Here is a 26,277-nt window from a genome sequence, read left to right on the forward strand (position 1 = left end):
CGGGGGGTGGTGGGGGGGCGCTGGGGGGGTGGTGGGGGGGCGGTGGGGGGGTGGTGGGGGGGTTTTTGAGATTTTCGAAAATAACAGAAAAATGAAAGAATTTTACGTGTTTTGGTGGGGGGGCCAAGGTGGGGGGGTGGTGGAGGGGTGGTGGGGGGTGGTGGGGGGGTAGTGGGGGGGTGGTGGGGGGGAGTCTTGCCAAAATGACTATATAATATAGGAAGATATATATATATATATATATATATATATATATATATTTATATATTGTTTACCCTTGCCTCCGTTTTGTATGTTTCGTCCAGTTAAATGGGGAAACAGAGTAGTCACGACCTGGTGCATTAATATCGGGCACATAAAAGGAGGTACGTAACTTCTTTTAATCTTCATATTCTTTATATGAACTTTCATGAAATATTAGCACTTTTATATGAGAGGTACAAGTAGTACTTACAACTATTTTCTCAAAATTGCATAAAGATTTTTGCCAAAAAATTGTAATATTAGCTATACTGTATGTCGGAATATTTATCTATTATTTCTTTGTGGGTAGGCTACCGTAACGAAAAAATTTAAGTTTTATATTTGATATGGTTTAAATCATACAGCTTTTAATTAAGGTTCATTATTTGCAGAGTAAGTAGTAGCAGCCCTAGTAGTACACCAACTGACGCATGTGCAACGAGTTCTGAACATGAAGATGAACCATCGCCACCGCCTGTGACTGCTCGGCCCGATCGTACTAAATCCATTGTAAGTAAAAAATCTATTTTAATTCTATAAATATAAATATTTGCATGTGCTTACACATTAAGAAAATTCTTCTATATGTTTTCATCGGCCAGTGCATTCATTATACAGTACGCCGCAGATAAAGCGAATACGTATCTTTTTTGGCGATTTTGGAAAAACTAGCGTTGGAGCAAATAATATTTTTTGGGAATAATAAAGGTTAAATTCTGCCCTACAAAGTTATCGTAGCCTTTTTTCCCTAAGTCGTAAAGTTCTTTTACGTCCCTACATTTAATACAATTATGCATAAAAAGAATTGTGATAAGATGTTCTAGGCCCTTTCATCCGATTGATCGTGGCAAATAATGCTTAAAACCGCGATTACACGATTACCCTTGGGACGAGGCGACTGGACAAGGAGCGACGACAAGGCTTCAGGGAAGCAGCGGATTTTGTGAAGACGAAGAGTGTGAGAGAGTTCGCGGAACACTTGTAACTCCGGCTGCGCCCGGAGAATTCGCGGAAATCTGTAGCGAGAGTGTGCGGGTACGTGTGCCGAGCAACGTAGGGGAGAGCGTAAGCGGGGAATTGAGCCGTTTGAGGAAGGGGCCGTATCGACGGCCACTGGCCGATTCCAGGCTAGTCGGGGCGCGAGTTCAGCGCGGTCGTGGATACTAGCCGAGTCGCGCGCGCTGATTGGCCGGGCCGGAGCGGAGAGAGCGCGCATCGCCGAAGCGGTCGGTGCGGCGCGGCACTTCTTGTTTGACTGTTGCCCAAGATACACATCAAGTGAATATGTTGAACCTACGTCATCGGATGAAGGTGAGGAGGAGGAGAAAGAAAGAGAGGCAAGTGAGACGGAAGAGGAGGATGCAGCGCAAGCGCTGAATGCTGTAGCCGATGTACAGTTTGTACCGGCTGAAATGGTGGGGGTGAGCGCTGCCGATGCACACGGAGAGGAGTTGCGGGCGGAGGAGAGCGAAGCCGTAAGGAGAGAAGCAGCAGCAGCGGTGGCTGCGGCGCCTGCAGCGGTGCGTCTTCAGGTGAATGAGGCGATGGAGGAGGAGGAGGAGGAGGAAGATGAAGCAGTAGAGAGAGCGCAGAATGAGTACGATGCTAGAGCGGAAGAGGCTGAAGATGTACCTGCCAATACGGATTCTCAGCGCATGGTTAATGTTGACCACCTTCTTGCCACATGTACAGAGCCAACAGCTGCTGCTAATAATATTCTACAGCGCTTGATAGAACGAGCAGCTGATGAAAGCGAGAATATTATTGAGTATGTGGAGCATCCGTGTGTCAAAAGACGGCAACAAATCCTCGACTTTTTGGCCCGACCAGTAGAACCCGAAGAAATGCGGTACACAAGAAGAAGCGCTGGAGGATTGGTCACCGAGCATTTTTTTAACCAGGGAAATCCAAGAGATCGTCAAATTAATGAACGTGAGTATTATGCTGTATTTAAATATACATTTTTCTTGAAATAAATTCTTATTTTTAAATATTATTTAAGTTATTCGACGTGGTCTCGAAGGATTTGCAAAGTACCCCAGGGCTTTGAAACAAGATATCATGCGTATCATGTATGTTCGAAGAGCACAAGAAATACGTTGGTTTTTCAATGCTTGTAAATATATGAAAATTTACCTGAAGTGTTTAATCGCCTGGGATAGAGTTTTTCAGGACCACCAGAAGAATAATTTAAAAATAAGAAAGTGTAAAATAGGGTATTCAATAAATTTTTTCAGAACATAATCACTCTGACGATTCATCTTGTTCTTCTTCTACAACCATTTTCCCCTTATCTACATCATCTTCGAACACCAATACTTCTGTAGAATCGCAGGATTACGAGACCGATGAAAGTGATTTTTCTATTCAAGTTGGTAGAGGACAAAGAAGAAGAATTGAAAATTCAAGCAGCAATAATGATGATTTGTCTGACTACGAACAAGAGGATAATCAGCCCAGTGAGGAGAATGAGGAGGCGGAGGAGGAGATCAGCGAGGAGGATGAGGAGAGAAGCGAAACAGACGATAATATGAATTATCAAGGAGTCGATGAGGAAAGAGAGGATGAGGATATCCAGCCTCCTGGTAATCGTTTTGATATTTTCCAACAAAATTCGCATTATATATCTAAGTATAAAATAGAAGGTAGACGTATTGTGCTAAAAATAAGATCTCCACCGAAGGATGGATCTATAAATCCGATAGTTTGGTTGGAGTTAGTTATTCGCGATATTTATTCTTATATAATTTCATTATGTAATGAAAACGACATGATTGGCGTCTCCGTTATAAGTTTAAATTTTGCACGAGGCCCCGGTGGGTTATCTTTACGATTAGTAAATAATTTTTTTTTACAATGATTTATGGAATTTAATAAGCGGATTAGCTCAGAGTAATGAGGATTTTTAAATAGATGAGAGCTTTATTCTAACATTAACACTTTTTAATATACCTAATGGTGGCCGAGGTGGAAGTAGAAAGAGGATGAGTGTTGATAGCTTAGCTCAGAGATCGGTTGTATCTATAAGAAATAACGTTAATTTATGCTTGCCAAGAGCTTTAATTGTTGGGGAGGCTTTTATGATGTATACAAAATTTTTTTCAAACGAAGCCATTGATACTTGGAATACTGTCAGAGATAGCAGACGTGGTATACAAAAAGAGCGCGCAAATCTCCTTACTATTAATGCAAACGTCGTAATTCCTGCAAATGGGTGCTGTATACGAGAAATAGAGGCGTATCAGCGATATTATGTTGCAAAAAATATCGCTATTGTAATATACGATAGTTTATCTTTTGGAAGTGGAGAACCGCCCTTTTACGATGGAAGACCTCTGTTAAATTCAAATTCTTTTGACGTTATAAATCTTTTGTACGACGCGCGAAGGCGTCATTTCGATGCAATATTAAATTTAACCGGTGCTGCACGCAATCGTTTTTTCTGCGAACATTGTAATAAAAGCTATAGATACGTAGATGAGCATAGATGCACAGCCAAATGTGACAGGTGTTTTTGTGCGCCAAGATGTAATTCTAATATAGATATTATAAAGTGTGTAGAATGTAACCGAGAATTTTACGGACAAATATGTTTCGACCGTCACAAAATAGATGGGTCATACAAAAAAAAAAAATAATAAAAAAATATGCGATGTAGTAAAAGTTAGAGACGCGTCAAGATTCTGCTTACCGTGAACATACAGAGATAAAAATACACATTCCAAATCTATGTGTTGTACAACAGGTTTGCGATGATTGCATGGATAATGAAAATATAAATATACTATGCCATACGTGTGGTGTAAGAGAGCATATATTTCGCGATGATCCAGTTAAACAATTAATAGGTTTGACAGTACGCGAGAAAACTACCTTCGGTCAAATAATTTGTATTGCTCATAACTCTCGTGGGTTTGATGCGCAATTTATTTTGAGAGAAATCGTTGAAAATACCTCAATAGTACCGAACGTAATATTGAATGGACAAAATATAATTATGCTTCAATGCGGGCGAACAAAATTTATTGATAGCTTAAACTATTTTCACATGAAATTAAGTGCTTTACCACAAACCTTTCCTCATCTATTCAATACTTCAGATAATCAAAATTATGTTGGGGCTTTACCCGAATCATCGTTCTATGCGCCTAATGCCATGTCGACGTCTGAGAGGGAAAAGTTTATTGTATGGTATGAGGAGAACCGAAATACTTATGAGTTTGATTTTCAACGTGAAATACTCGATTATTGCCATATGGATGTAGAAATTTTAAGACTTGCATGCATGGCTTTTCGGAAAATTTTCATTAAGTGCGGGAATACTTGTCCGTTTACAGAGGCAACGACCATAGCTTCTGCATGCTCCATTGTATATAGAAAAAATTTCTTATGCGAAAAAACTATCGGTATTATTCCAGCAGGTGGATATCGACGCGCTGATAATCATTCGCAAAAGTCAGTACAGTGGCTGTTACAGTGTGAACGTGAGATTGGTCGGGAAATCATACACGCGGGTAGAGCACGTGAATTTATGCTTCTAGAAGGGTTTCGTGTAGATGGCTATTTACCTCCGGAAAATGACAATGCTCAAGGTATTGTCTTTGAATATCAAGGCTGTTACACACACGGTTGCCCTATTTGCTTTAATAAACGACGAGATAAAATAATGTCATACGGTAGAACTATGGATGAGTCGTACGAGAATACTTTTCGGAAAATTCAAAAAATAAAAGCCCTGGGTTACGAAGTTCGAGAGATATGGGAATGTACTTTTGATCGGATAAAAGCAGAGAATCGCGAAATCTACGAATATGTAACACAGCATCCTCTTATGAGTCGTATAACGTTGAATCCGCGCGATGCTTTTTTTGGAGGTAGAACGGAGAATATAGTTACTGAGTACACGATCGGAAATAACGAAAAAATTCAATATACAGATATATGCTCTCTTTATCCGTACGTGTGTAAAAGAGGTCGATTTCCCGTAGGACATCCGCGAATTTTAATTGGTGAAGACTGCAACGAATTAACGCAGGGGAATAACAATAATCTCAACAATATTGAAGGATTAGTTAAATGTAGTATCTTACCACCGCGCGACCTGCACATTCCACTCTTACCAATTAAAATGCACGGACGTCTTCTTTTTGCTCTTTGCCGTTCATGCTGCGAAGTACACTGCTGCATTTCTTCGCAGCATGGACTGCAATCACGAAGACCCAAAAATGCGTGAATTCACGGGCACCTGGGTTGCTGATGAGTTGCGTAAAGCTGTTGAATTCGGTTACAGTATTACGAAAATTTATATTATTTGGCAATATGAGATGACACAATATAATCAAATTGATGGTAGCGGAGGTCTTTTTGCTGAATACGTAAATACTTTCTTAAAAATCAAGCAAGAGGCTAGCGGATGGCCCTCATGGTGTACTGATGAAGCAACTAAATTACAATACATTGAACAGTATAGACTCGATGAGGGTATAACTTTGGATAAAAATAATATCGAAAAAAATTCAGGGTTACGAGCTGTTGCTAAGCTCTGCTTAAATTCGTTTTGGGGTAAGTTTGGACAACGGAGTAATTTGAAACAAACTGAAGTTGTATAATCACGTGAATCTCTTTTAAAACTTCTTACTTGTCCGGAAAGAGATGTTAATGATATACTAGCAATTAATGATGAGATACTGTACGTGAATTGGCAATACAAGGATGAGGCTGTCACTCCTGCCACGCATACGAGTGTCGTGATTGCGGCTTACACCACTGCTCAAGCACGTTTAGAACTATATAATTACTTGAGAAGGTTGGGTGATCGTGTTCTTTATTATGACACAGATTCTTGTATATTTGTTTCGCATGACGATGCTCCGGATGAGTATAAACCTTTTATTGGCTCTAAACTAGGTGATATGACAGATGAACTTCGTGGTTATGGTGAGAATACGTATATAAGTAATTTTGTTTCGGGAGGACCAAAGTTTTACGCTTACACAGCTGTAACACCCAATAAAGATGATAAAATTGAATGTTGTAAAGTAAAAGGTATCTCATTAAACTTCTTAAACGGTGTAAAAATTAATTTTGATAGCATTAAGAATTTGATTAACGATACCTTTGCAAACGAAGATCACGAATCTGAAAAAATGAATAATGTAGTAAAATAAGCTTAAAATTCAAAGCTATCAGAAGAAGTAAAATGCATGAAGTTGTAACGCGTGAAGAATCGAAAACATGTTGTGTTGTATTGAAAAAACGACGATACCTTACGCCAGGTAAGTCTCTACCTTTTGGATATAAGAATAATTAACTTTTTGGATGTATTTATTGTAAATAAAAATAAACACAAATTTTTATATAATTTCCTTATTTTTCCATTTAAAATATCCCTAACACATTTTTATATCCTCCGCGTGGCATAAGCTTATTTTAAGGAAAATCTCTCGTGTGTGAGTGAGTGTATGTGTGTGTGTGTGTGTGTGAGTACTCGGCGAAATGGATATGCGATTCAAACATTCGTTTACGTGTATCGTTAGCGGACCCACGGGATGTGGAAAACAGTTTTTGTCAAAAGGTTTCTTCGACATCTTCCACTCATGTGCAGTGTAACTTTTGATCGGATATTACTCTATTATGCCGAGTGGCAGTCTACGTATGAGACAGACTTTGTTCCAGGAGGCATAAGTAGGGAGAGTAGAAAAAAAATTGTTGAATTTCACGAGGGATTACCTCAGCCTTCAGATTATTCTCAAGACAATGAAAAGAAAAAATTATTAATTATCGATGATTTAATGAGAGAATCTTCGAATAACATTATTCTCGATTTATTTACAAAGGGAAGTCAGCATAAGAATTTAAGTGTGATTTTTATTACACAAAATCTTTTTCACAAAGGAGCTGGTCAACGCGATATCTCATTAAATGCAAATTACCTCGTTATTTTTAAAAATCCACGTGATCGTTCGCAAATACAATATCTAGCGACTCAAGTCTATCCCGAAGACCCAAAATTTTTACAAGAAGCGTATCTCGATAGTACGTCAACTTCTCATGGCTATCTTTTGTTGGATTTGAAACAGTCGACCGAGGATGAATTTCGTTTCCGTACCTCTGTTTTTCCCGATGATAAATTGAGTTACGCATATGTACCGAAGAAGAATAAGAAATTCCGATAAAAGTAGAGGATTCTATGATTAAAGCTTCAGTCTGATTGAAACAATGTCAGGGAGAGGAGCGTCTGCGAGAACCGATAGTCGTAGACAGCGTAGAAGACAGCGTGAAGGTGGTGGTGCTGCTGCTGCTACTGAAGAAGAAGAAGAAGAAGATACAAGGTGTGGATGCCTACCAAAGCATTTTACAAAAAAGTGTGTTGCAGTATTGAATGCTCTTTGTCATGCAGATAGTCAACAGCGCTTAGCACTGTTACGTGTAGCTGATAAAAAACTCATTAAAAGCATATGCGAGTGCGTGTTAAATGTATTGCGCGGAGTCGTTAAAATAAAAAACTCACACAAGTCAAAGTTAAAAAACATAAAAGTGTCTTGAGAAAATTATTAAATACATCCAGTAGTAATAACAGTGAAAAAGAGTGGAAAAAAAAGAAACGCGTCCTTATTCAAAACGGTGGTGCTTTTTTACCAATGTTACTTGCATCAATTATAGGTGCACTTGTGTCAAAAATATTTGGAGTCTCTGGAAATTAAAATATGGAGCACGCTCGTAAAATGGTCATTGTACCAGAGGAAACATACGAGAGTGTAACGAAGCAACAGCATCAACAACAACAACAACAACAACATATAGTAGAAGAGTCGAGTAATGCTTTAGAGCCAACGATACAGACAAAGGGTGATAATTTAAGTCGTCTCGATGCTGAAATGCACGATATACTTTTTTCAAAAAGTATCACCGATGAACGTGAAAAATGTCAAAAATATTTACAAATTTTAAGAAGATAAAAATTTGGAACGTCAGGAACTTTTATCAGATGCAAATATACTTGATGTAGAGCATGAAAATGAAGATATATCGAGTCCATTGTCCGATGAAGCGATACTTGCAAGCATTTCCAAGGGTTATATGAGAAAAGCACGTTTATTGCTTCAACATTGGAAATCAGCATCGCATCGTATTAAATGGGATAATTCAGGTACAGTTAGCATTGATGATAAAGCTATACCACACTCAAATATTATAGATTTACTAGAAGACGTGGTACGGTGTAGACCTGTTGAATAACCTGTAGGAAGATTTCAATTAGCTAATTTTATAGCAACAACTGACACTCCACCCAAATTAATCCAGAGGTGATAAAAATTAGTGAAAATTTGAAACGTGCATTAAACAAAATTCCTTCAACCAAGAGAAATAATTCCGAGAGCGTTCAGACTTTGGAACAAGGTACTAGAATCGCGGCCGCACAACATTATAGTGCACGTTTGAATAAGAAAAAATCCATACCGCAAAAAGTAGACAACAAGTGGCTGGCTTATAAAATTTAACATGTCTTATGAAAATCAATACTTTGACACTAGACACGAGACTGGATACGCTGGTTCACGTAATCTGTTACGAATCAATGGTAAAAATAAGAAGAAGAAAAGCGAGGTTAATGAGTGGTTAAGCAATCAAGATGCATACACACTACACAAACCTATAAGACGAAAATTTCCTAGATTGATGTACAATGTCACTAATGTGGATGATTGTTGGGAAATGGATTTGTGTGACATGCAATCTCTCAAAACGTATAACGATAATTTTGAGTATTTACTTGTAGTCATAGATGTTCTCAGTAAATATGCTTGGGTCGAGCCTTTACGTGACAAAAGTACAAAAAGTGTTGTAGCTGCTTTCGACAAAATCTTAAAAAGAGTCGATGGGCGACGCCCAATTCTTATACAAACTGATCGAGGCAAAGAGTTTGTCGGATCAGATTTTCAAAATTATATAAAACAACACAAGATTAATTTTCGAGTAGCACGTAATCCCGTTGTTAAAGCAGCCGTCGTCGAGCGTCTAAATCGCACGCTCACAAAAATACTCATAGGTATATCGATGTTATTGAAAATATCGTTTACGCGTATAATCACACTATGCATAGTGGTACTAAAATGTCAGTTGTAAATATTCGTAATGCAGTTGTGGCAAGCAAAAATTTAGAAAAAAGAGCTCTTAGTCAGAGAAATAAGTCTAGAGCACATATATACAGCGTGGGTGATCATGTTCGCATCAGTCGGTTGAAAGGCACCTTCGATAAAGGTTATGAAAAGAATTACAGTGAAGAGATCTTTAAGATTACCCGTGTCTCACGTCGTCAAAATCTCTTCACCTATGAATTGACTGATTTAGAAGGTGAAATAATCGACGGATTTTTTTATCCCGAAGAACTAGCTCGAGTTGGCGATGATCGTTTGTCACAAAATAAGGAATTCAAAGTGGAACGTGTGATCAAGAGTAGGGGACGTGGTGTTAAAAAACAAGTTTTTGTAAAGTGGCTTGGCTATCCTGATATATTTAATTCGTGGATTAAAGCAAGCGAAATCGTTACACTTTAAACATGGCTGAGGACGAATTTTATTTGATATTACCGAGTAACAGTAGTATGAAATATTTTTCTGAAAATACAACATCTTGCTTCACCACGCACTTATCGCACGAAGTACGTCTGCATGGTAAGTGGAGTGTTGCTCTCACGGAAATCAGCGTACCATGCACGATGATGCATATTCAGAAACACGAATGTAATATAAAGTTTGTTAACGCACGTAGAATAGCAGTTGCAAGAAAGAGAGACATATCTGAATATTTACCGGATTAGACAAACGACAAACACAACGATGCCATATTTCCACCAGGTGTTTACGAGAATCTCAACAATCTCACAGAAGCTATAAACAATATACCTGAATCTCACTTACGTATTGAACAGGCAAAGAAAAAAAGTGGTTATTACAATTTACATAAAAAGTGTGAATGTAAGGAAACTCATTTTTTCAGCTTGAGCGAAAAGGTCAAACGAAAATTTGGCTTTGAGAATGAAAAATATAGAAATCAGGAATTTATACGCATGATTCCATCTGTAGAGTCGAAAAAAATGCAACATTGGTAGGAAACAGACCTGGTTGTTTGGCAAGAGCGATAGCTGATCAATTTTTCGTTTACTCAGATATTTGTATTCCGTACACAGTCGGTGACGTTCAAGCATCCCTTTTGCGCATAGTAACACTCGATAATTCAAAATATAAATTTGGTGCGAGAGTGGTCAAATAATTTGCACCGGGAATTTATCTACCTTTGTTAAATAACACATTTCAGAATATAATAATAGATATAAGAGATGAAAATGGGAATCATATACCATTCGAGTACGGGACGTTGACCGTAACACTACATTTCAAGCGCATTCTCTGAGAAAAAAAAATGGCTTACTACGCAGAATACTATGCCGATCAAATCGGTGGTGGTGATGGTGGAGGAGGAGTACGTCGAGTGTTTGCAGGTTCAACTTATCAGTGAGGTCATGGTGGAATCGGCAGCTTTTTGAGTGGATTATTTCGAAGAGTTTTACCTTACATTACGAGTGGTGCTAAAGCCGTTGGAAAAGAAGCTATCAGAGCAGGAATGCATGTACTAGATGATGTGGGAAATCACGGAAGCAATTTTAAACAAGCTGTAAATATGCGCATGCGTGAGTCCGGTAAAAATCTTAAGCATAAAGCCGCTGATAAAATTGCCGCTAGGATGAAGGGATCAGGATATAAGATACGCGCTAAAAAGCGGAAGCGTCAATCGTCCAAGAACAGTTCAGCTGTACGCATCAGCAGTAAAAGTGGCCGTGTAAAGAAGAAGAAGAGCCGTGTCAGTGTTCGCAAATCTACGAAAAAGAAAGCGGGTAAGAATAAGCCAAGGAAGAAGAGAAAACAACGCAGTGTGAGCGATATTTTTGGATCTACATAGATATTATTTAATATGGCTTTTCTACACTCAAACTCATGCGAATGCATGAAATCAGAATTAGATTTATTTACATTACCACCTACACAGACTTCGGTGGAAAGCTCTCAATTTATACATTACAAACCAGTTTCTTCGCTAACAGACGATGGACCGTTGGAATTCGTCGTTCCAGCTGGTAGTGATTATCTCGATCTTGCACACACAATGCTAAGCATTCGTATGCAGATAGAGCCAAATGTTGAAATAACAGAAGCAGCTAAAGCTACAGAGTATCCGAAGGTAGCAGCAATAAATAACACGTTACATTCGCTATTTAACCAAATAGACGTTTTCTTTAATCAAAAATTGGTTTCACCACCAAACAATGCTTATCCTTACCGAGCTTACATCGAAACACTGTTACATTATTCAAAGAGTAGTATGGAATCACATCTCACGAGTGGACTCTGGTATGCGGATACCCCTGGAAAATGGGCAGCGCCTTCCAATACCAAGCGTACTAATGTAAATGCAAATATTGGTCAGTGTAACCGACAGTATTTTACCCAGAATGGTAAAACTGTCGATTTACTCGGTCATTTGCATTGCGATGTTTTTAATCAAAATAAATTTCTGTTAAATGGTGTTGAACTACGATTACGATTGGTTAGGAGTAAGGATGCTTTTTGTTTGATGGATTTTACAGATGATGATAAATTTACTATACGCATTAAGGAAGCTTCACTGATTGTGCGTCGAGTTAAAATAAGTCCAGGTGTTATACTAGCTCATGCTAATGCACTTACAAAAGCCACTGCTAAATACCCAATCAATCGTGTGGAGGTGAAGGCATTTACAATGCATAGAGGTATTCTTGGCGATACACTGGACAACGTTATTCTCGGTCAAATACCCAAAAGAATAATCACTGGATTTGTGGATAACAAGGCATTCAATGGAAATAGAAAGTTTAATCCATTTAAGTTCCAACATTTTAATATAAACTATATTTCTCTTTATGTGGATGGTGTCCAGATTCCCAGCAAACCATTGCAGCCTCGATTTACGGGTGAAAGTCAATTATTTATCGACTCGTTTCATACACTATATTCTGGGACTGGAATTCATTTTCTAAACGAAGCATTAATTATCTCACGATCGGACTACGATGAAGGGTATACATTATTTGCTTTTGATCTAACGCCTGATTTATCAGCAAATTCAGTTTCTCATTGGAATTTAATCAAGCACGGCAGTGTTCGTGTAGAGGTAAAATTTGAAAGAGCACTTGAATCTACAATCAATTGTATAATTTACGCCGAATACGACAATGTCTTGGAAATAGATTCAAGTAGGCAAATAATAACGGATTTTAATGCATAATACCGTTAAAGCGATGGAAAAGTAAGAGGAGAAGGTGGAGAAGGAGAAGAGGGATGGGGAAAGAAGCAACAGCAGCGCCTCTATGCTATAGATGAGCAAAAAAGCTAAACGTCATACTCTCAGTGACGTTTGAGAAGTGAGCGAGTTTGGATCGACTGTGTCAATTTTTTATAGTATCATGGATTACGTTATCAATATTCAGGGTTTGAGAGACCGTAACAACAAGTTTACACCTAAAGAAGTTGGTGTACTTGGTTTAGAGCACAGAGTCGTCCAACATTGGATAGTTAAGGAACCCCATAGATTTGAAGAACTTGCAACTGGACTTAAAAGAACTAACGACTACATCTCTAATCATTTTCATGGAATTCGTTGGCATGAAGGTGACATCACCATTGAACAACTACAGTATCATTTACAACAAATAGCCAAAGTGGCTATACGTATTTTTACACGCGGTCATGACAATTGGAGATTCCTGGGGACTGTAAACTCCAGTCGTGATTGTGCTCTCAATCATGCATATGTGCTACGAAAGTGGTTACACTCTATAGCTGAAGGTATAACGCAAGATTCTGCACAGAAATTGAGTGATGCATTGTACTGCAAAAGCTCTTGACCCGTTAACCGTCAAGACAGTTGGCGTGTATGCTGCGGATAGAATTCCAAACGTTTTGGAATACCCCGCGGCCATCATAGCTAATACAGATGATCATACGAAGAAAGGAACACATTGGATTGCTATCTACATAGACTCAAACGGTTATGGAACATACAGTTACGGACAACCACCAATGTCCCAACATCATCTTAAACGACTCAAAAGAAATTGCAAGCGGTATCAGTGGAATAAAAAAAAGTTGCAAAGTTTTGATTCACAGGTGTGTGGCCAGTATTGTGTTATGTTCCTTTACCATATGGCTACCTAACTTACGGGCGTTTTGTCATAAGTTCTCGCGAGATTCACGAAAAAATGATGCCGTAGTTGTATCGTTCTATAAAAAGCTGTTACGAAATAATAATCATCGTGTACGCTCGAAAGATGTTAGGAGGTTTGGAAGTGAAGCCTCGCGCGGCTCAGGATTTTGTAATCAAACATGTACTTCGAGAATGTATGTAAAGTAATAATAATAATCGTCAGATATCATGTAGTAAAAAATATGAATAAAGTGTAATCTTTCATAATATAAAAAATGTTTTCATTTATAGAGCCTTACTCATTCCTTTAATTCCATACTGTAGTACTATGATATATTTTTTCCTGTTGCATCACACCTCGCTGTATAGTTCTAAGTACATATACATCTGCATTTATTAACGGTTATAATACTAACATCCGGTGATATTTACTGTTTAGTTTTATATTCCATTTCAATCTTTATCTGTAAGAGAAAGAGAAGCTGATAAAACTGACGGTTGTAGTAGTAGTAGAGTAAACATCCTGTTCTTAAAAACTCGGAGACATGTAACCGTAGCCTTTGACGGTTAACGAATATGATACTTCCTTTGTGAAGTTCTGAGAATACACGCGCAGTAAATCTCTCCCCACCGCATTCGATCATTTTACTTTGAGGTAGTGGGGGGTAAAATGTATAAAAGAGCTTGAAGAGTGAGCTCCATCAGTTCTTTCGTGAAAGTTTGAGAGATCGTTTGCTAAGTGTAACTCTGTATAGTGTGCCTCTTGTTTTTCGTACCATGGCCCAATCAAGTGTCAGTGCTCCGTCTCGTTTGCAGAACGTTCTGCCAAATATGCTGCTCTCCACGTCCTACGCCATGAATAAGTCAAACTCGAAATGCGTTAGTCTTGGCTTAGAAAGTTACCAGGGAAGCTATCGACCAGTGGTGAAACTCTCAACGTCTACAACATGTTTTAAATCCGTCAAATTTGATGCATCTAGCTGGAAGGTCTTCAAGAATTACTTTGATCTTATAAATTGCTATTTCCAAGATGCGTACAGATTCCAAAGTGAATACGCTCGACCAACGAAGGTGTACATGGAAAATCATGATCTGATGTTTACTACTTAATACAATACCAAATCCATATTGATAGAAGAAAGACCTGTCGGAACATCCATCTTTCCAAATCTTTTGATTGACGATGATGTACTGCATACAGTTAGTGCTTCCCATTTCAATGACTACACTGGTGCTGCTGCTACTGTTACTGATGGTGAGAATCTACGTCATCAACCACCACGAGCAAAGAAACAAAAAACAGCTTATCATCAACCATCGATATGCATGCAGCAAGTCACTTTTGACGGGTTAAAAATTGTCTCACAGTGTATTGACGAACGTATGAGTAAACTTGAAGAGTGTGTTGATAAAGTGAATGAAACTGTTTCTCATACTAAGAAGTTTATAATTGACTGTATTAAAAACGATGGTATTGAGAAAGACTCTAATTCTATACTAAAGACGTATGAGATGTTTCAACAATATTATACTTTATACACTGAAAATATTAAAATTATAATTCACGACAAGTTTAAAGATACTATTGAGGAAATAATTTTAAATATAATCTTATGTGAAATAGCTGCTTTTCAATTGTTTGATATATATATAAAGACATTTATACTGCCATAATTAAAGTATAAATATACATGCTATTTTTTGTCATTACGCTTTGTACATATGTCTTCCTATCTTGTAATAAACCAGAAAATATTAAAATATTCACTTTTTGTGACATCATCTAAACCTCCCACCCTACTACCACTCCTTACGACTCTCTATAAATATCAACTGTGCATAAGTATGTTCTCATTGCTTCGCGTACACTTGACGGGTCATAATCGTAATATGGACAAACACAATATGGAGAAGAAGAAGAAAGAAGGTTCAGGTCGAGAGGAAGTGAAATATAAACCGGCTTCTGGGTTCCAAAAGTATCTACCTCAATATTCTTCCAATACTGGATCATTCCCGAAAAAGAAGGGTACAGGAGTTATTGTCCTCACAAGGAAGCAAATAAAGATTCCAAATATCAAGAACACAACAACACTGATTGGGGATAGCAACAATAAAGTCTTATTCTAAGACTTTTATTTATCAATTAAAATCGGTCCTTTTTAGGACCACAATATTTCTATAAACGTACTAAAAACTCATCATACATAAAAATCTCATTATCTTATGACGTCATAAGAGGTGTACATGATGTCAGTAACAATCCATATTTATCTTAATTGTTTACAAGATAAATGCTTAAGACGTTGGCGATACCTTATCTTTATTACCTGTTTTCATAATAAAAAAAAGTATCATGTATTGTTTATGTAAACATGATATCTTAATTACACACGTATAATGAAGATATCCTTATCTTAATTAACTGTTTATAAACATGATACCTTATCTTATCTTTATTACTTGTAAAGTACCGTCATTGTTTATTATTGTGGTAAAGATATCTTCTTTGTTTATGTAAACATGATATCTTTATCTTAATTACACGTGTATAAACATGATACCCTTATCTTAATTACCTGTTTAGAAACATGACACCTTATCTTTATGACTTGTTGACATGATAAGATAAAGATGCGCCAGTGATGACGTCATTTGTTATGTCTCCCCATACCGGCTTAATTACTACTGCCGCGCGGGTGCGGTTCGAGGAATCGCGCGCCAGCATTGGCTCGAGAGAAGGGAGAGTCGCAGCTCGGTCGGAGGGGCGCCGCGGAAGCAGCGGGGACCTGCTTTATTGGCGGGCAGAAGAACAGGCCGTGAGGGCAAAGTGTGCGAGAGAGAGAGAGAGAGAGAGAGAGAGAGAGAGAGAGAGAGAGAGAGAGAGAGAGAGAGTGAGTGAGCGCTAGAACGTGCGGGACGCGAGCGCAAGCGATCGTACCAGACGAGTCGGTCGCGAAGCCGACGGCCGAGAGTGTCAGCCGAATCCGAGTGAATAAAGAGGGTAAAGAGAATTTAGAGAGTTGTGATTTCTGTCCCCTTAGACACCGCTGTAACCCGAACAGCGGAATCCTCGCGGAACTCCTTCCGAGATCTACAGAAAAATAATAGTGTCGAGGCTTCGGGACGGGGTTGAGGCGCGAGTTCTCACCCCAGATTGGCCACGTCACACCCTTCGTATTTATTTTATTTTAAATCAATTTTGAAAGTTGATTTTTGAGAGGAAATACTTCGCGGGGCATCTAAAGATGGCGACATACGAAGCACTTCCTTAATGCTGTGACTCGAGGTTACTGTGTCGTCGGCTACGTGCAGGTTATGCGATCTGACTGCGGCTCGGGCTGACTCGTACTGCAAACAACACACTCGGCCTAAAAAAGCCCACTTTACGCCCTTGGTACACAATATACTATTATGAAAGAATAAACTTACTTTATTCTCGCGAATAAGGGAATAAAATTACTTTATTCCCGCGAATAAGGGAATAAAATTACTTTATTTCCGCGAATAAGGGAATAAAATTAGTTTATTCCCGCAAATGCAAGATGAAAATTTTTTAATTTTTTGAAATTTTTAAAAGTTGAAAAGAAATTAATTTTTAGAAACTTTTTGAAATTTTGAAAATTTTATGTGTATTGACCTATTGTTTATTATTATATTTTATTTGTATTGACCTAAGTCCCACTTTTGAGAGAACAAAGTGCTTGCTTCGCTCGGGTAGTAAATTCACCTGCGGAAATGATTAACGCCTTTAGTCCCTGATTGCATAATGTACTATTACAGCGAGGAAAAATGGCTTTTTTTTCCTCGAGGAAAAATGATTATTGTTTCCATCTTACAGCAGGAGTATAAACTTTTTTACACACGCTTGGAATAAACGATTTTCTACGTTACTTTATGGCATGAAAAAAGGGTCATTATATGTATTATTTCAAACTTTTACTCTTCTTTTCCTTGCAATTCTTTTGCTTTCTTCCTATAAATTTCTCTGTTCCCTTATTTCGCTTAGATACTTTATCTTGCTTTCTAGCCTTTTTTCTAAATCCTATGTACTTAAACAACCTTTCTCTTCTAATTTGGACACTCTTGATCCCACCATCTGTTACTGTCTAATTCCCATTTTTTGATTTTTATTTCCTTTCTTGTCACTGCTTCATTAACTATTTTCTTAACATACTCAAATCTTATTTCCGTCGAGTTCTCTTTTCTCTCTATTCATTTTGAATAATTGGTTCTATTTTAAAAAATTTCAATCGCTTCTTTATTTTACGATATAACGTTTTTTCTTAACCTATTCTCTTACATGACCTCGTAACTGTTAATCCGTGGAAGCCTCTTTTTTGTGGTCTTTATCAACTAATGAACTAATTGGCGCCTAACATGATTCTATCTTTTTCTGAATTCTGTCTTTTATTGTCTCGTTAACTACAATGTAATCTATAATGGTATTTTCTCTTCCTATATCTATATAAGTAAATTTCTTTCCCATTTCTCCTACAGTCTTACCATTATCTACTTCTTGTATTTTATCTGTCTATTCTACAAGTCCTCCCTCTTCACCTATTCTTAGATTAAAATCATCTTCTATTATTATACTGATTATTGAAACCTCTCACTCTTACTCGTCTAAAGTAGACCTTTTTCTACTACTCAATTGCTAACGTTCCTATCCTCAATCCATTCTTTTCTTAAACCTATCAAAAATTCGCACTATGCTCTATCTCTTTTTGCCTTTTTTTGCAGGTATAATTTCCTACATAAAACTGGACTGTAATTGATATATATCTTGATATAGCTTTGTCCTTGACTAAAATACCTGCTTCATTCAAGTAGATTAACTTTACGTTATTACCTCTTTCCATTAGGTCCTTTTCTCAGTATTGTCCCTCTTTATATTTTGTTCACTCCATTCTCGATTTACGTTGAAAACAAATTCTGATTCCTATCTTCCTTGTGCCTATTACCTACAGTCTCCTTGAATTTGTTATTCAATTTCTTTTCAGTTTCTTCCAATTCTTTTTCAATTATTTATCTCTCTTCCCATTTCCCATCTAAGTATTATTCACAGAAATTCTTCTTGTACCTTTTCTAATTTATTTTTAAATTTAGCCCCTTTTTTCTTTCACTCATTTGTGTATCTATTTTTATTTTTTTGCGTCAAGATTCAAATAATTTTCTATGAATACATTTGATCCTCTGAGTCTTGTCCTTAAACCATTCTTTCATCTATTCCACCGTGTTATTTCCCTAAGGCTCTACCGCTCTAATCACAACATTATCCTTTCTTTCTAACTTATCGTTTTCATAAACAATTCTTTTTATACTAGATTCTTTTTTCTCTGACAAGACGAACGGGCTCTTATCGCTTCACGCCAACTGACCGCTTCTCAAGCTCTCAGCCGAGGCGCTTAATGAGCTCCTAGTGCTATCTCTCGCATCCTCATCGCAACAGGATGAATACGCGCTCTCTTATATCGATTTCTATTCTGTTTTAATCGTTAACTTTCTCTTTTCTAACCTACCGCTTTTTTATTTACATCTTTCATTGTTGCTTATAAGTCTGAATTTACCTTATCCATCTCCAGCTTCTCCTTTTTTATCATCTTTAGCTCTTGCAAGATCTCTTTCTTGAATTCTTTCTTTAGTTTACGGTCCGTCTTTTCGCTGCCTTTGCCTTTTTTTCACTGTTTCCTCATCCTCTTTAACTTGAAAAGCGACCTACCTTGTGGTTACTTTGTCGTCCAGCGTAGATTGCAAGCCCTTTACCTTGCCTTCCCTTTTGTCCTTCTTCATCTCCTTCGTTCTCTTGCCACTATTTTCGCCGCTTATGAGGAAGCTGCACTTTTCTTCTTACGTACTTCTATGGCGCCTACCTAATCTTAAACTTATGCTCTGGAGTTCACACACAGAATCTGAAAGATCTATAAACCGAATAAAACCTTGCTTATTATCTATACATAAAGCACTTTGATATTATTACTGTTGAAACAAAGAATCTCATTCGCAAAAAACCTAATTATACGTAAAATCCAGGAAAATTAGGTAAGCAGCTGCACACGCGTTCACTTACTCTTGCGTTATTAATTTAGTTACTAGCAAAAAACGCTCGCTTCGCTCGTGATTGACAAATTAATTGTGATGATATTTAAGGAGATGTCGTCCCAAAAAACACTGTTTTTCTATTACATAAAACTTTTTGAATCAAGTTTGCAAAAGAAAAATCAAGTTCGATCAAACTTTTTGTTTTTCAAAAATCTTGGAAATACGAACAGATGTTTACGCGTACTTCGTCGTACTCATGCGATTGCAGCGCAAACCTTAAAATATAATTTTGCATAAAACTTTTTAAATAAAGCTTGAAACGGTCACGACTCTTTTCGGTCCGTAGCGCGTATGAGATTTTAAATTTTAGAGAAGAGCAGTAATCATTTACGGATCTACGTCCGAATTTTGATAACAGATCATAAATAGGAGAGTAATTATACATAGTAGTGTATTATTATCATATAAGACAGGTCCGGGATACCAGGTAGTGGAAATTCATTTCAATAATAAAAGTTTTTATAACAAAATAAATATATTCAAATTATAAATAAGGATAAGAATATTGCATTAATCGTTACATATATTCTGTGTCACAAAATAAATTAATAAATCCGCTTTGATTTTTACAAATAAGATTTTAAGTAGATACGCTTGAATTTGCGTTATCTGCTTTAGTTCAAAATTTTTATAAGTGTTTGACAAGTCTTTGAATTTATGTAGGACTGATACGCTTTAAGATACGATATCGTGCCTGACTCGAAATTTTATATGTATAGAAACGATTCGAAATAATTCTAAGTCGTTTATCTTCTCAAGGCGTGAGTTGCTCTTGAAAAGAGACTAGGCGCTTGAGTTGCGCTGGAGCTAGTGAGTTAGTACGGGTTGTGCGGGTCCTTTTATAGGCCACGGAGAGAGGGGGAATCGAGCCGCCTGAAAAACTATCGCATTTATATTTGCACACACTCATTCACACCTATATACAAAAATCATTTACACACTTATAATATAATGCGCACGTCGCCCCGCCGTTCGTTCTCTACTCCTACTCTCATTATAATCTTTAATTTTTCTCTCACTTTCTTGCTGCTTGCTGGCTCGTGGCGCTGCTGTTGTACTGCTGCTTTGAGCTCAGCTGTCAGCTGTGGCGCGTAGCTTCGTATTTGGAGTGGGGGAACCTAAGATGCTCTTGTATAATCTAAAATGTTGTTTCATATAATTTAGTATTTAATATTTATAAATTTTTTGTGGAGCTTGTACAGGGTGTTACAAATACTACACGAATTTTAGTTGTGGCGCTGAGAAGTTTTCGGAATCTCGTGATGAGGCAAGTAATAACCATCTAAGCTCTAATCATACACCAATGTCATATGTCCTAAATTGATGTATTCTTGCATAACCTTACCGTAGTCAATTTTTAAACCCGGTCTCTTAGCGAACTTTCTTTCAAGGGCGCGAAAACGCTGGAACGCTCGCGTTCGTGTGTCACCGAAAACGGGTTGGCCGTTGTGAAAAAATAATCGCACCACGTACCGTCCGTCCGCGTTTCGGGTCGTAGTTTTCTTATAACGCGCTTCGCAAGCCTTGTCGGCTGTTGCTTCATTTGGCTCATTGGAAATGTCATCTATAGCCCAAACCCGCTCCTTCAGATTGCGTAATTCAGTTAAATTACAACCCGCCGTGGAATTATTTGCGTCATTTGTGCCGCCTACCACAACCTATCCCAGCTGCGTCTTTTGTAAATATAAGTTGCAGCCGTTCCGGGAGAGATTGATTTGCGCGACTGAGAGCAGGGATAAAGTTGCTCCTGAACCTATGAGCATGTCGACTGGTCGAGGCGTGCGAAACTGTGGGTCAGCTAACCGTAGGTTGGCGGGAATTTCGACTCGCGAGGAAACGGCTCATTGGGTGTCATATCCGTGATTTTAGGAACCGTGAGAAAAGTTAAGCCTTTTGCAAGGTTACTGTGTAAAGAGCGGAATCTCACTTCGATGCTACTTTTCTAAGTAGTTTGCATCTCATTTATTGCGCCAATAGGAATCGAGCATGCGCGCATTGGCAATTTTAGCTTGCGCGCAAAATCAGTGGTGATAAAGTGGAGTTAAAGTGGAGTTAAAGTTCACCGAGTGGAGCTGATGATTCCCCCGATGAACGTATAAAAGTCCTCGAGAGTCGGGATGACGTCCAGTGACAAGGACTCCTCCCATTTTATTCTAATATCTGCCGGCAACGTCTTTTTGAAAGCCCGAATTCTAATGATTTTAACGCGTTTAGGTGTTGGCGTATGGCGTCCACGATCGCGTTTAGACTCTTCGACGAAGAGTTCGTTAATGCCGGACTATCAAAGATCGCATCCAGGTGTTCGGGCACGAGTATCCTCTTTCTTTCGTACGCGCCCTTTAAAAGGTCCCAGGCGATAAGTTTATTTTTTGCAATAAATTTACATCCCAGGTCTTCGTACACTATTCAATTATGTTAGTCACTACGATTTTTGTCGCGATATTTATTCGTCAAGCATTAAAAACAATTATTTAACAGACAACCATTGTAAAATGCGCTCCAGAATGATTATTATTAAAAAGGATGTTCACTCAGAGGTACATACACCATTCCATTTAATGTTAAATGCTCCATTTCATGTGCGTCAAGTTTATTTTTGCAATAAATTAATATTCCAGGTCTTCATACACTATTCAGTTATGTTAGTCACTACGATTTTTGTCGCAATATGTATTCTTCAAGCATTAAAAATATCTCTCTTCTCTTTCTCTTTCTTTCTCTTTCTTTCTCTTTCACTCTTCAGCAATTAGCACGATCTTTACTTTTATCAACTTGTACTTTTTTTGTACTCTTCAGCGCTTTCCATTTCTTCGCTTATATCGTCGTTTAATGTTTTGCCCGCCTCTATCAATAATTAAAATTCTGCTTATCTGCTTCCAGTACAGCTAGATTCGATTCAGTCACGTCTACATCGGGTCTATCTTTCACCAACTCCGCTATTAATGCACTATGATTAAAGGATTAAATCATTTAGTAGAGCTACGGAGCTTGTTAACCTTTTGACATTCATCTAGGGTCAACAATGTTCACTCAGAGGTTCATACACTATTCAATTATGTTAGTAACTACAATTTTGTTGCAATATGTATTCTTCAAGCATTAAAAACATAATTTTGACAGACATCCATCGTAAAATGCTCTTTCGAAAGATTATTATTAAGAAGGATTAAACCTTCTAGTAGAGCTATGGAGCTTGTTAACCTTTTGACTTTGCCAGGGACAACATTCTTTACTCAGAAGTATGAACTTCTGAGTAAACAATGTTAACCCTAGAAAATGTCGAAAGGTTAACAAGCTCTGTAGCTCTAGTCAAAGGTTTAATCTATGAACACAATTCCATTAATTTTTAAAAAGCTTTTATTCATATGCATCAAGTTTATTTTTGCAATAAATTAATATTCCAGGTCTTCATGCACTATTCAATTATGTCAGTCACTACTATTTTTGTCGCAATATGTATTCTTCAAACATTAAAAACAATTATTTAACAGACAACTATCGTAAAATGCGCTCCAGAATGATTATTATTAAAAAGGATTAAACCATTTAGTAGAGCTACGGAGCTTGTTAACCTTTTGACATTATCTAGGGTCAACAATGTTCACTCAGAGGTTCATACACCATTCCATTTAATGTTAAAAGCTCTATTTCATATGCATCCAGTTTATTGTTGCAATAAATTAATATTCCAGGTCTTCATACACTATTCAGTTATGTTAGTCACTACTATTTTTGTCGGAATATGCATTCTTCGAGCATTAAAAATATCTCTCTTCTCTTTCTCTTTCTTTCTCTTTCTTTCTCTTTCACTCTTCAGCAATTAGCACGATCTTTACTTTTATCAACTTGTACTTTTTTTGTACTCTTCAGCGCTTTCCATTTCTTCGCTTATATCGTCGTTTAATGTTTTGCCCGCCTCTATCAATAATTAAAATTCTGCTTATCTGCTTCCAGTACAGCTAGATTCGATTCAGTCACGTCTACATCGGGTCTATCTTTCACCAACTCCGCTATTAATGCACTATGATTAAAGGATTAAATCATTTAGTAGAGCTACGGAGCTTGTTAACCTTTTGACATTCATCTAGGGTCAACAATGTTCACTCAGAGGTTCATACACTATTCAATTATGTTAGTAACTACAATTTTGTTGCAATATGTATTCTTCAAGCATTAAAAACATAATTTTGACAGACATCCATCGTAAAATGCTCTTTCGAAAGATTATTATTAAGAAGGATTAAACCTTCTAGTAGAGCTATGGAGCTTGTTAACCTTTTGACTTTGCCAGGGACAACATTCTTTACTCAGAAGTATGAACTTCTGAGTAAACAATGTTAACCCTAGAAAATGTCGAAAGGTTAACAAGCTCTGTAGCTCTAGTCAAAGGTTTAATCTATGAACACAATTCCATTAATTTTTAAAAAGCTTTTATTCATATGCATCAAGTTTATTTTTGCAATAAATTAATATTCCAGGTCTTCATGCACTATTCAATTATGTCAGTCACTACTATTTTTGTCGCAATATGTATTCTTCAAACATTAAAAACAATTATTTAACAGACAACTATCGTAAAATGCGCTCCAGAATGATTATTATTAAAAAGGATTAAACCATTTAGTAGAGCTACGGAGCTTGTTAACCTTTTGACATTATCTAGGGTCAACAATGTTCACTCAGAGGTTCATACACCATTCCATTTAATGTTAAAAGCTCTATTTCATATGCATCCAGTTTATTGTTGCAATAAATTAATATTCCAGGTCTTCATACACTATTCAGTTATGTTAGTCACTACTATTTTTGTCGGAATATGCATTCTTCGAGCATTGAAAACAATAATTTGACAGAGGTTTATCGAAAAATGCTCTTTAGAATGATTATTATTAAAAAGGATTAAAGCATTACGTAGAGCTACGGTGTTTGTTATTTAATTATGTAAGTCACTGGGATTTTACTCGCAATATTTTTTTTTAGCATTAGGAACGTCAATTTGACAGACATCCATCTTGAAATGCTCTCCAGAATGATAATTTTTTTTTTTAGGACGTGCTTTATTGAAACTTACAGTTCTAATATCCTCAGACTTCTTGACGTTTGTCGAACCTTTTTTCATTTACTAGGGATAAGATTGTTATTAAATAATTCAATTTACGAGGATTGCGCAGATGTAATGTTATTTTACCAAAAACGATCAAGGTCGTGAAAGTATGGTCTTGTAGATTGTCTATTGGATATAATTAAATAGTGTTTATAAGTAGTTACATAATTTAATTGACGAGGATCGCCTGCCTACAGTGTTATTCTAGCAATAATGATAAAGGTCATGGAAATAAAGTCTTATCGCTCTTTTATTGGATATGATCTTAAAATTATATTAATTGTCTTAAAATAGTTGAAAATTTATATTTAAAATATAAGAGAAACTTATGTCAACTTTGATTCTTACGCATAATTTTATGCGTCGTGGAAATTATGTCTTGACGGATGCCCAGGTTATGGTCTGGCAAGTATCTGTTCCAGGGAGCTCCCGATTGCCTTTGTCCGTTTTGAGCTTTTCTTTGGCTATAGATTGTTTTGTATCAAGCTTGAATTGTTTAGTGTTTTTACAGATCGCGTTTTTATGTTGTTTTTGTCAAAAGGCACACGTTGAAGCAGCAATCACGTTTGCATCCTTCACTGTAAGCAGTTCAGGGTCGATGTCAACACCGTTAGCTTTCAAGTTCTGCATGTTCTTCTTCCCTGCTCTATCGACCGATGGCTCTGCCTGTTCACGTGATGACTCCGTGCCTTTATTTCCATCTAAATCCACAACTTGTTCTGTACTTTTTTTCCAGGAACTTCATGATACTTTTTAGATGCGCCTCAGCGTCCGCGCCGCCATTGCCCATTCGCTACTACGCTCGATGAATATCTGCTGGTAAAGATAATTTTACTAGGAGGAATAGTATTGCTGAACATGTGTCCATCGTGACTCCTAGCGAATCAATCAAGTGTGATTGTGTCTTAAGTTTATCGTAAATGCTCGGTAACTTGCATTTGGACTTGGTTATCGCTAGTTTCAATAATTTGCGCATGTATAGATTTCCACAAGCAAATCCTTACACTAAACCTAGTTTTCAGTCCTTTTATCATCTTCGGATAATTATTAGCCATGGGCGGCAAAACTGTCTACATATTCACTTGCTCACGAATGTTGTACCATGGACTGTTGCAGAAAATCAAACTTGTCTTCTGAGAAAGTATCATTGTCTTTAAAGTTTGTTAAGGAATACCAAAACTTCACAAATTTTTTCGGGTTACCGCTAAATGTTTCGATTTCACTCTTCAGCAATTTGCACGATCTTTACTTTTATCAACTTGTACTTTTTTTGTACTCTTCAGCGCTTTCCATTTCTTCGCTTAAATCGTCGTTTAATGTTTTGCCCGCCTCTATCAATAATTAAAATTCTGCTTATCTGCTTTCAGTACAGCTAGATTCGATTCAGTCACGTCTACATCGCAAGTCACGTACACAGTGCAAATATAGAAAAAACAACAAAAAACATAAAAAATAATGAATAAACTCAATAAAACACTTTATTTAAAAAAAAAATAGAAAGGTTAGAATAGTAAAAAGTAAACATTAAGAGTCCACTGCACATGTGGGATGCTTGGTCGATCTTATGCTACTGACCGGGACGCTGTTTTTCC

General features: G+C 37.3%; 2 protein-coding genes across 25 annotated transcripts in view; both read left to right on the top strand.

The window, feature by feature from the left end:
* The window catches only part of LOC103316326 (serine/threonine-protein kinase PAK 3), a 271,885-nt gene that overhangs the window by 181,639 nt on the left and 63,969 nt on the right, over nt 1-26,277 (top strand). For all 24 annotated transcript variants that reach the window (XR_004345306.1, XR_004345308.1, XR_004345307.1 and 21 more), the window contains one exon: nt 636-753. Coding sequence is in view for 21 of the 24 variants with exons in the window: in XM_031930175.2 (XP_031786035.1) it covers nt 636-753 (118 nt within the window). In the remaining 3 variants the exon portion in view is untranslated. The remainder of the gene's footprint in view (nt 1-635; nt 754-26,277) is intronic.
* LOC116417384 lies at nt 782-3,878 on the top strand. Its single transcript, XM_031930185.1, has 2 exons — nt 782-2,175; nt 2,481-3,878. Exons 1-2 carry the CDS (start codon nt 1,656-1,658, stop codon nt 3,101-3,103), a joined length of 1,143 nt encoding a protein of 380 aa, XP_031786045.1. The 5' UTR covers nt 782-1,655; the 3' UTR covers nt 3,104-3,878.

Source organism: Nasonia vitripennis, assembly GCF_009193385.2.
Source record: "Nasonia vitripennis strain AsymCx chromosome 4 unlocalized genomic scaffold, Nvit_psr_1.1 chr4_random0010, whole genome shotgun sequence".
Classification (NCBI taxonomy): Eukaryota; Metazoa; Arthropoda; class Insecta; order Hymenoptera; family Pteromalidae; genus Nasonia; species Nasonia vitripennis.

Excerpts from the sequence above, each read along its gene's own strand:
- LOC116417384 (XM_031930185.1), top strand. The coding sequence starts at position 1,656 with ATGGTGGGGGTGAGCGCTGCCGATGCACACGGAGAGGAGTTGCGGGCG. Across the intron at positions 2,176-2,480 it reads AGATCGTCAAATTAATGAAC|AACATAATCACTCTGACGAT; the intron begins GTGAGTATTATG and ends AAATTTTTTCAG.